Source organism: Nicotiana tabacum, chromosome 16, assembly GCF_000715075.1.
Source record: "Nicotiana tabacum cultivar K326 chromosome 16, ASM71507v2, whole genome shotgun sequence".
Classification (NCBI taxonomy): domain Eukaryota; kingdom Viridiplantae; phylum Streptophyta; class Magnoliopsida; order Solanales; family Solanaceae; genus Nicotiana; species Nicotiana tabacum.
Genome location: NC_134095.1, coordinates 159,099,582 through 159,110,372, shown reverse-complemented (window position 1 = coordinate 159,110,372; position 10,791 = coordinate 159,099,582). Strand labels below are relative to the sequence as shown.

At 35.8% G+C, this 10,791-nt stretch overlaps 1 protein-coding gene across 1 annotated transcript; it reads left to right on the top strand.

Moving 5' to 3' along the window:
* The first annotated feature begins 2,601 nt into the window (after nt 1-2,601).
* Nucleotides 2,602-10,452, top strand: LOC107760583 (uncharacterized). The gene is made up of 9 exons (XM_016578654.2): nt 2,602-2,812; nt 3,787-5,441; nt 5,656-5,882; nt 5,967-6,299; nt 7,867-8,113; nt 8,691-8,819; nt 8,897-9,112; nt 9,453-9,576; nt 9,860-10,452. The coding sequence occupies exons 2-9, from the start codon at nt 3,894-3,896 to the stop codon at nt 10,096-10,098; spliced, it is 3,063 nt and encodes a 1,020-aa protein (XP_016434140.1). The 5' UTR covers nt 2,602-2,812; nt 3,787-3,893; the 3' UTR covers nt 10,099-10,452.
* The last annotated feature ends 339 nt before the right edge of the window (nt 10,453-10,791 follow it).

The window sequence follows — 10,791 nt, the reverse complement described above, 5'->3', positions numbered from 1 at the left end:
TCTTCCAACAGTTTCATTTATTTTTCTTTTAATTATTGGAGCTGTTAGTTTTTGCTCCGAGTAGAATGTTAAAAAAGTAGAAACGTAAGTACACTGATATTATATTTTGAAAAAATGACATTGTATAGCCGTTCTCAAAATAATAGCCGAAAAAATGTATATTGTGCGATGTACGAAATATTTTGTGTCATATGCAAGATGTTATATTTAAAAATTATACAAATTTATATATTTTTCGGCTATCATTTGTAAATAATTTTTGATACGGACTAAAAGTGAAAAAAGTCCATGCTTTTACCTTCCACTTGGATTCATAATCCTGCTCGTTCCCTATAACCCTATACTTTTTATTCAATTATTAAGATTTATTCAATAACTCTTTACTTTTTTATCGGATGTCCCCGTAGGGACAGCAATATCCTATACTCGACGAATAAAATAGAGAAAGAAACAATTTGAAAGAATTTTAATTTAAAAACAAGAAGGAAATAAAGTTTCTTTTGCATTCGAGAAGTATGGGTTCCCATATCACAATGTGGCCAAACACGCACAAGAAAAGACCATTACATGGGGCAGTTCATTTTGGAAAAGATGGATAATGTATAAAGAAAAGAAAATAATTTTGACTAAGCAAAGGAAATTTAGATTTTAGAATAAGAACATCATAAATAAAAAAATTGCTTGATAAAAGGTTAAATCTTACATTTCACATGATATGGATTTTCTGTTTTATCAAGAGAAACGATCTTATATATATATATTTTGGTAGTACGTTTTATGAATTTGAATTAACTATAACAAGTCAAATCTAATTTTTTTTTAAAGAAACATCAAATGTATAATACTTATATGATAGTCTTTTTTTGGTTTCCCATTCGTTGTTTAGTATATACATTGGGGCTCGACTAAATCCGAATTTGCGCCGGGAAGTCCCACAATGGGAGGTAAAGCGCCCCCCTAACAAAGACGACTCCATACCTAGGGACTCGAACCCGAGACCTCTGATTAAGGATGAAAGAGTACTTACTACTCCACTACAACCGTTGTTGGTTTATATATATGATAGTCTACCGACTACTAGTCTTATAAGATTCTACTCCACTACAACCGTTGTTGTTTTATATATATGATAGTCTACCGACTACTAGTCTTATAAGATTCCGACAATCTACTAGTCTTAGTTTAACACTTGGTCAATGTTTCAAAATAATATAAGAATAAAATTCTAATTTAGAAATTAAGAAAAACTGTTTCATCAGTTCCAATTTATTTTGATATTTGGAAATTATAAAATTACAATTTGTTTCAAATATTTATTTAGTGATTTTTAAACACAAAGGGGCACACTTTTGTTCCTCGCACCCTTCTCGATTTCTAAAGATCTAATCTCTGCTCCATCTAAATGTCAATGTAATCTATTTTTATGATTTTTTTAAATACAAATAGCAATAAGAGTGATAAGGACATAATTTGTTTTATAGTTTAAAATGTATTATTGAAAGTGAAGAAAGAACTGAATCCGTCACCAATCATGACGAAGTTACATAAAATACAAATATGTGTGTGTGTGTGTGTGTGTCTATATATATATATATATATATATATATATATATATATATATATATATATATTAAATTCTAAGTACATAATTTTGCATATATAAAACTAAACTTTTCACTATATGAAAAGAGAAAGAACTAAGAAGAGGAAAATAACTTCTTAATACTTGATTGAATTGAATAATAATAAAAAGGAATTCCTAGATTACATGTGATATGGTAATTAATTGTAACTGTTTATTAATTTTTTAAAGAAAAAAACTCACGATTTATTTATCTTTCAAACATATGATAGAGAGCCTAATAAAGAACAAAAAGTTAGTATTAACTTACTACTAATACTCATTTTGTTCGGTAAATGTTACTTGCATCAAATATTTACATCACATTTAACCGCTTAAAAATTAAAGAAAAAAAAATACATATCACTTAACAATATTGATAAAAACTTACTTTTTCTCGACGTCTACACCACATAATTTATTAAATGCATGCTTTTTGTTTGCAAATATAATTCTCTCACGTAGTCATGGTTACTCAGAGGCGGATGCAAAATTTAAGTTCAATGGGTTCAACCCTGAAAGTTTTTTGCTATGAATATATTATATTTTTAAATTATGGGTTCAAACCTACTATTTAGTATAATTTTAGTAAATTTTTATATATAAATTTATGATTTGTCCCGAAAGTACTAGGTTCAGTTGAAGTTTGTCACTCTACATCCGCCACTGAAGTTACTGGTCCATTTTAATTATAATATTTCTCTTTTACACGTCATTTAATAAACTAGTGCCCTATAATAAGAGCCTTTGACTAATATACTTTTTACATTAAGGTTTTTATTGTTATGTAGTAATCAGCATTTCTGGCAAGATGGAAAAAAAGTTAATTATACCGGAAGGTGTATATATTATCATCTTATTAAATTACTTAATATGGTAAATTAATATTATTTGATATAAATACAATGTAAACAACTTTTACCATAAATGTATGCAGGAAAAATATATAATACTATATTGCATTAATTAGTTTTTTTTTTGATGTAAATAAATGTAACTTTTGCCCTTTTTGTTGGGAGGGGAATAATGGTGAGGTTCGAGAACATGGGAAGAAAAGTAGCTTAAAATATAGGCGCTGATTCCTCAACTTTGAACGTGGCCTTGATTTTCCACTCTCTTTTAAAAAAAGTCATTTCCCTCAACCCACAAACCCCTGCCCCTCATTCATTTTCAATCTCTCACTATTCAAAGGTAATATTATACTCCATCGAATCCTCATGTATTTATCTTTTTCCATTGATTATTTTCAATGCTAGCTCGTAATTTCATATAATTCAGCGTAATCTGTATCCTGTTCGAATTTAAATCTGCTTTTCTCCGTTAGATTTGGTGTTTTTTCGAGATTAAAATTTTAGATCCTGTAGCGTTTTGAATTGCTGTTGTAGGCGAGATTGCTGGATCGTAAAATTTTGCTTTTATAGCTATGTACTGTGGTGCCTAAAAATTTAAAAATTGGTGAAGGATTTTTTTTTTTTTTTACGAAAGTAAATTATTAGATCAGTTGATTACGTGTTACGCACGGATTAGTTGGAGTCAACTGTGTGAATCCTCTGTAATCATTGTGCTTCATTTAGGTCCATTTCATTCTGATACTTAAAACTAAAGTATTCAATCGACCAACTTATACCTTGATCCCAAACTAGTTGGACCGTCTATATGAATCATCTGTAACCATTTTGCTATGCTCAAAAACTATTTAATACCCTAGGGTGTGGCCTAGTGGTCATAGTGGTCGATGAAGTGGGAGGAGAACTATGAGATCTCAAGTTCAAATTCCAGTTGAGCAATAAACACTAGGTGATTCTTCCATCTGCCTAAACTGTTGAGGCAAAGTTATATGGTTCCTGTGCTGGTGGAAGGTAGTAGGTATTCAGTGGAATAGTCAAGATGTGCGCAAGCTGGTCTGGACACCACCTTTATAAAAAGAGGAAGCTAAACTATTTTATTAATCCACTGCACCTTAATTCCAACCTAGTTGATGTTGACTGTATGAATCATCAGTAACCATATTGATCGATGCAGAGCCATTTCATTCTAATACCAAAAACTAGACTGTTGAGATTACTTGAATTCTAGATATTGATTATGAGTGTTGACTGATTTCTGTCTGTTTGCTGTTCCGTTCAAATTATTGATTGTTGTATTTTTCCTGTTGTTCTTACTAGGTTATTTCTCAAGGTATAATGATTGTGTGTTGAAGTTTAGTTGGTTGAGGGTTTATTGAAACTTGTGAAGTACTTTTAAATTCAATTTGAGGGCTTGATTTACAACAATGGCATGGTTTAGAGCTGGATCTAGTGTGGCAAAGCTTGCCATTAGAAGAGCTGTGTCTCAGGGTGGTTCTTACGTGCCAAGAAGTCGCCTTCTTCCATCACAAAGTAGATATTTTCATACCACAGTTATCAGGCCAAAGGCGCAATCTGCACCTGTCCCGAGGCCTGTACCACTTTCAAAGTTGACTGATAGCTTCTTAGATGGTACCAGCAGTGTCTACCTTGAGGAGCTTCAGCGGACTTGGGAACAAGATCCAAATAGTGTGGATGAATCGTGGGACAACTTTTTCAGGAATTTTGTTGGCTTAGCTGCCACATCGCCTGGGATTTCTGGCCAGACGATTCAGGAAAGTATGAATCTTCTATTGCTTGTCAGAGCTTATCAGGTTAATGGTCATATGAAAGCCAAATTGGACCCGTTGGCTTTGGAGGAGAGGGAAATTCCAGATGTTCTGGATCCAGTATCATATGGGTTCACTGAAGCTGATCTGGACCGAGAGTTCTTCCTTGGTGTTTGGAGGATGTCTGGTTTCTTGTCTGAGAATCGCCCTGTGCAGACCTTGAGGGCGATATTGACAAGGCTTGAGCAGGCTTATTGTGGCAGCATTGGTTTCGAGTACATGCACATTCCTGATCGTGATAAATGTAATTGGTTGAGAGAACGTATTGAGACTCCTACACCAAGGGAATACAACCGCGAACGACGTGAAGTTATTCTTGACCGGTTGATGTGGAGTACTCAGTTCGAAAACTTTTTGGCGACCAAGTGGATGGCAGCCAAGAGATTTGGGCTTGAAGGTTGTGAGACCTTGATTCCTGGCATGAAGGAGATGTTTGATAGATCGGCAGATCTGGGAGTTGAGAGCATAGTAATTGGGATGCCGCATAGAGGTAGATTAAATGTTTTAGGTAATGTTGTTCGAAAGCCACTAAGGCAAATTTTCAGTGAGTTTAGCGGTGGTACAAAACCTGCGGACGGAGCTGGTTATGTGGGAACTGGTGATGTCAAGTATCATTTGGGAACCTCGTATGATCGACCTACTAGAGGTGGTAAGAGAATTCATCTATCATTGGTTGCAAATCCCAGCCACTTAGAAGCTGTGGACCCTGTTGTTGTTGGAAAAACTAGAGCAAAGCAATACTATTCTAATGATGTGGATAGAACAAAGAACATGGGTGTTTTGCTCCATGGAGATGGTAGCTTTGCTGGGCAAGGTGTTGTTTACGAGACATTGCATTTGAGTGCTCTTCCAAATTACACAACAGGAGGGACCATTCACATTGTAGTGAATAATCAAGTGGCCTTTACTACTGATCCAAGGTCTGGAAGATCTTCTCAGTACTGCACTGATGTCGCTAAGGCTTTGAGTGCTCCAATTTTCCATGTCAATGGCGATGATGTTGAGGGTGTTGTTCATGCCTGTGAACTTGCTGCAGAATGGCGCCAGACGTTCCACTCAGATGTTGTGGTTGATATTGTCTGTTATCGTCGATTTGGACACAATGAAATTGATGAACCATCCTTCACCCAGCCCAAGATGTATAAGGTTAGTAGCTCTTGAAATACCTTGTGCTCTATGCAGAATTATATTCTCTTCACATATGGGGCTGAAATTACTCATTTAACTTCCTGTTATCAGTTAAAACTGATGTAACTGAACAATATAAATATGTTTACCTTCTCTTGAAATCAATTGATCTTTTTCTATTCCTCATAACTGCAGTCAAAGCATTATTATTTTTCTTCAATGGTTGTTATAGGTCATCAGAAGTCATCCTTCTGCATTGGAGATCTATCAAAACAAACTCCTACAATCTGGTCAGGTGACAAAAGATGATGTGGAGAAGATACATAACAAGATCAATACGATCCTTAATGAGGAGTTTGTTGCTAGTAAAGACTATATCCCTCAAAAAAGAGATTGGCTTTCAGCTTTTTGGTCTGGATTTAAGTCACCTGCACAGCTTTCACGTGTCAGAAACACTGGGTATGACTTTTATTTTTTATTTTGCTGTAAATAGTTTATTTTCAACCTTGCATTGTGAGACTCAAGATAAATGCTGGTTTGTAGTGTCAAACCTGAGATCTTGAAGGACGTTGGAAAAGCAATCACAACTCTTCCAGAGGACTTTAAGCCTCACAGAGCAATCAAAAAGGTTTATGATGAGCGTAAGAAAATGATTGAGACAGGGGAGCGTGTTGACTGGGCATTGGGAGAAGCACTTGCTTTTGCAACATTGCTTGTTGAAGGAAATCATGTTAGGTTGAGTGGTCAGGATGTTGAGAGAGGTACTTTCAGTCACAGACATTCTGTTCTTCATGATCAGGAGACCGGGGCAAAGTACTGTCCTCTTGATCATGTTATGATGAACCAAAATGAAGAGATGTTCACCGTGAGCAACAGGTATGTTCTGATGGTTGTCTGATTATGCAAATTTTGCAGTGTTTTATTTTCATATATTTCAGTTTCTATCTGGATATTTTGTCTAGGCATTTGGATTTTGTGTTTCCATTTGATCTCTGCCGAGTGTATCTAGTTGTGGTACTACTTATCGTTGCATAACTAGAAGTGCTTCCGGATGCTTATGAAACTACACTGTAACTGATCCTTGATGTTGTCATTGCAAAATTCTTCTGCCTAGGAACTTCACAACCCGCTGAACAGTTGGTATTCAAAATGTTTCAGCTCGTGATTTGGAGAAAATACTTACCTTACAGATGACCTAACGATATATATCTTTACCTTCCGGGCTACAGTATTGTGAAAGGTGAAAAGTGCAAAAATGCACCAAGACCTGCTGCCCTTAAAGCACAAATTGTGATTTAGTCAATAGAAGCGAAAATTGAAGACCTTCTACCTCCACATATATATAATGCTAGAAAATTTACATAAATTATTCTGAAATATTAATAATTTTTTTAATTTATAAAAACAAAGAAATTCATCCGTATGAAAAGTATAGCAATGTCATAGAAGTCTGGTTAGGCAAAAGCGCATCAAAGCATCAATGAAGTTTATTACTCATATTTGTAATCATTAGCATATTCATCTAATCCATAGCACGGTTAGGCCTCATTGGCATCATCATTGTTATACATCTGAATCTCTTCTTGATCTGATTCCCCCCTCTTGTATATTAGTATGTTGGGATTGAGATTTTGAAGCTGTGGTTGGCTAGCTCTTGTTCTTCCTCCTTGTCGCCTTGTAGGTCCCTTTTGACTTCCTGAAGCCCTTGCCACACTAATCTGTTTTAAATTATCATCTCTTCCTATAACCAGTTGTCCAGTTCATCTTTTGCATCAAAATCTCTGCTCAGCCACTCACTACCATAATCAAGATTATCCAATGAGGTTTGATCAGTGATGTTCTACTGCTTGAAGTGAGCTTCCTAGAGCACAATGTACTTGTCATACGCTAAATCGTTCAATATTTTCTTTCTACCAGGAATTAAAAACAATTATTGCCACGACAACAAAAATAAAGAAGTAATAAAACATCAGAATAATTTGAATCAACTTAAATAAATAATTAAAGCATTCAATTATTATATAATTGAATAGTTTAACAATTTCCCTTTGATACCTGATATTGATTAGCTCACCATCTATATGTAATGGGACTCGATTCTCTTTTTCAATTGATATATAAAATAATAGAATTAGTAAATCTTCTATTTACTGAATTAAAAAGAAGATAGTGAACCTTTATTGTGAAGAGGTTAAAACAGAGAACATATTGTGTTCACTAAAGCATGCATTTATCGTGACATCATAGAGCCAAGGGGGTGGGGCCTCTCTAGTGGCAAGAAAAACACACATGCTTGAATGAGTATAACAAAGTCAATCACTTCTGTAGAGTTAACTCTTGCATGAGTATAATTCGGAAGTGGTTATGTCTCCAATTTTTTAACGTATAAGGGCTGTGTAAGGACTATATATGACTCTATGTTTGCCCTTGTTTTTTTGTGCAGCTCACTTTCAGAGTTTGGTGTTCTGGGATTTGAACTGGGTTATTCAATGGAAAATCCAAACTCTTTGGTTCTCTGGGAAGCCCAATTTGGTGATTTTTCCAACGGAGCTCAAGTAATATTTGACCAGTTTTTGAGCAGTGGAGAGGCCAAGTGGTTGCGCCAGACTGGGTTGGTTGTGCTTCTTCCACATGGTTATGACGGCCAGGGCCCTGAGCATTCCAGTGCACGTTTGGAACGGTTCCTCCAGGTATTGTTGCTAATTCCATTTTCCACAAGGCATTACTTCTTATTTGAAGAACTTGCTCCTTCCTCTTTGGCTAAGGAGCCTTAAGATTCATCTGAAATAAATATGATTTGACATGCTGACTTTCTCTGTGAGAGAAAAAAGGTCAAGATGGAACAAGTCAAGGCCATATGAATCTAATGAATGCAATCATTGTGCGATGTATTCTAGATAGTAATAAGGTCCAATTACATACTACGGCAATGTCGTTGCATTTATATCCTATACTTCAAAGCAGTTTTGAAGAGTATCATGTTCCATCTTCCCTTTACAGAGTTGTTGCGTCTTGCACTGTTAGGTTAGGATATCTTTATTTGTCTTTTGCTAGTGACTAGCTACATGTTACTGTGTTAGTTAACCATGGAGATCAATCGCAATTAGCCGCATGGTGGACATGGTGTTTGGGTTCTCTATATATTTTCTCCTCCAAAAAGTGGGGAAGATCTTTACTTGACCCCAGGGTCATTATGAATGTGTGTTACTTTGATGCTTCTAAAGTATATAGCTCATTTCGTCCTTTGCTCAATGATTTTCATGGCAGATGAGTGATGATAATCCCTTTGTCATTCCGGAGATGGAACCTACATTGAGGAAACAGATCCAGGAATGTAACTGGCAGGTGGTGAATGTGACAACTCCTGCAAATTATTTCCATGTGCTCAGGCGTCAGGTATGTCTGATTGCAAGTTTTTAAATTTTTAGCTCGTCACTTATGTATTCTCATGTAGCGCATCACCACCTTCTTAGATTCACAGAGATTTCCGTAAACCTCTTATTGTGATGTCCCCGAAGAACTTGCTTCGTCACAAGGAGTGCAAGTCAAACCTGTCTGAGTTTGATGATGTCCAAGGTCACCCAGGTTTTGACAAACAAGGTACCCGGTTTAAGCGTTTGATAAAAGATCAGAACGACCACTCAGATCTTGAAGAGGGTATCAGACGTTTGGTCCTCTGCTCTGGAAAGGTGCGTTTTCTTATTTCTTTCTTATGATATTGACCCCTTGCTCTGTTGTATATTTGTATTTCCTCTTAAGTTTGTTGATATTCATGTCAGACACAAATAGTTGCTTCATTTAGCAATAAACGTGTGTGGTTGCAGACTGGGTGACAAAAATAGCATGGATAATAGTAAAAAAAAATTGAGTTTATTTTACTTGTTCCGCTCTTTATTTTTTTATTTTTTTAATCAAGAAAACCTTTTTACTGAATGTCCCCGAAGGCACTGCAGCACTTTTCTTTCAATAACTGTTCTTTTGTGCTCACAAGGTGCTAGTATTGAAGTATGCTTTCATGCCTTATGCCAGGTGTATTATGAGCTTGACGAGGAGAGGAAGAAGGTTGATGGGAAAGACGTTGCAATCTGTCGGGTGGAACAGCTTTCTCCTTTCCCATACGACCTTGTTCAACGTGAATTGAAGCGATATCCAAGTATGTCTTCTGAAATATTTGGCCTATCCTTTGTTGTTGAATCACAGGGAATGCTATGTTTTCTTTTAAAACATTCAGAAACTGCACTAAACATTTATAGCAAATACGATAAGTTTCTGCACCTGAAGCACAGTTGCTAGCAATACCTTTAAGGCAGGACTGCATGTAGACAAAGACTAACTGATTCGGCTTTGATGGCACCTTTTATAGAGGTTGCTACTGTAAAGTTATGTCAAATGTTTAGCAAAGCTAATTTAATTTCGTTTAACTGTCGTGTTGTCAGACGCGGAGATTGTTTGGTGCCAAGAGGAGCCAATGAACATGGGTGCATACAGTTACATTGCCCCACGTCTTTGCACTGCAATGAAAGCACTTGGCAGAGGTGATATGGATGACATAAAATATGTTGGTCGTGCTCCTTCTGCTGCCACAGCTACTGGTTTCCAACAGGTTCATGTGAAAGAACAGACCGAGCTTGTCCAGAAAGCCTTGCAACAGGATCCAATTAATTCTCCATTCTGAAGCTGAGGCCTTGTTGTATTCTTTGCACAAAGTACCAAGACTAATGGTGAAATAAGAGATCTAACTCGATTACAAACTATTTTCTGATAAAAGTTTTGATTCTTTGGGAAACAGGGGCATATTGTTTGTGCTCTTTTTTCTTTTGTATTGGTCAACTCAATTAATACTTATAGTATCTTAGATCTGTACAAATAAAATGTCAGAACTAAGTGTCCTGTACTCCCTTCAATTCTTGTGAGAGAATGAACTCCACTATTTGTCCTCGGACCTGGCGATACATTTGCAGATTTTGTTTCCAGTTTGTAATTGACCCATTTAAAAGAAGAATGAATGAAAGCTCTCCTTATTCTCCTATAATTTGTATTATCTTCTTCAATTGTTTATTAGTATTTCCTAGACTTGATTTAGAAAAAAAAGGCTTCCCTAATCTAATGGTAGTCCTTTAATTTCCTGTTACAGTAGATGTTTGCTTCTTGGGTTTATGTCTTTTTTGATGTAATGCAATTCGTCTAAGACAATGACAAGTTGTTCTTGCATGAGAAAGAAACGGCTGAAACTCTTTGACGATTCTTTGTCTATTAATTTGCAGGAACTAAATTGGAACCGAAAAATCTCTTAAAAATCATCATTGTTGCACGTTTGAAGAAGTGAGTCTTGAATTTCGAATTCGAGAAGTGAGTTTGAATTAAGTGA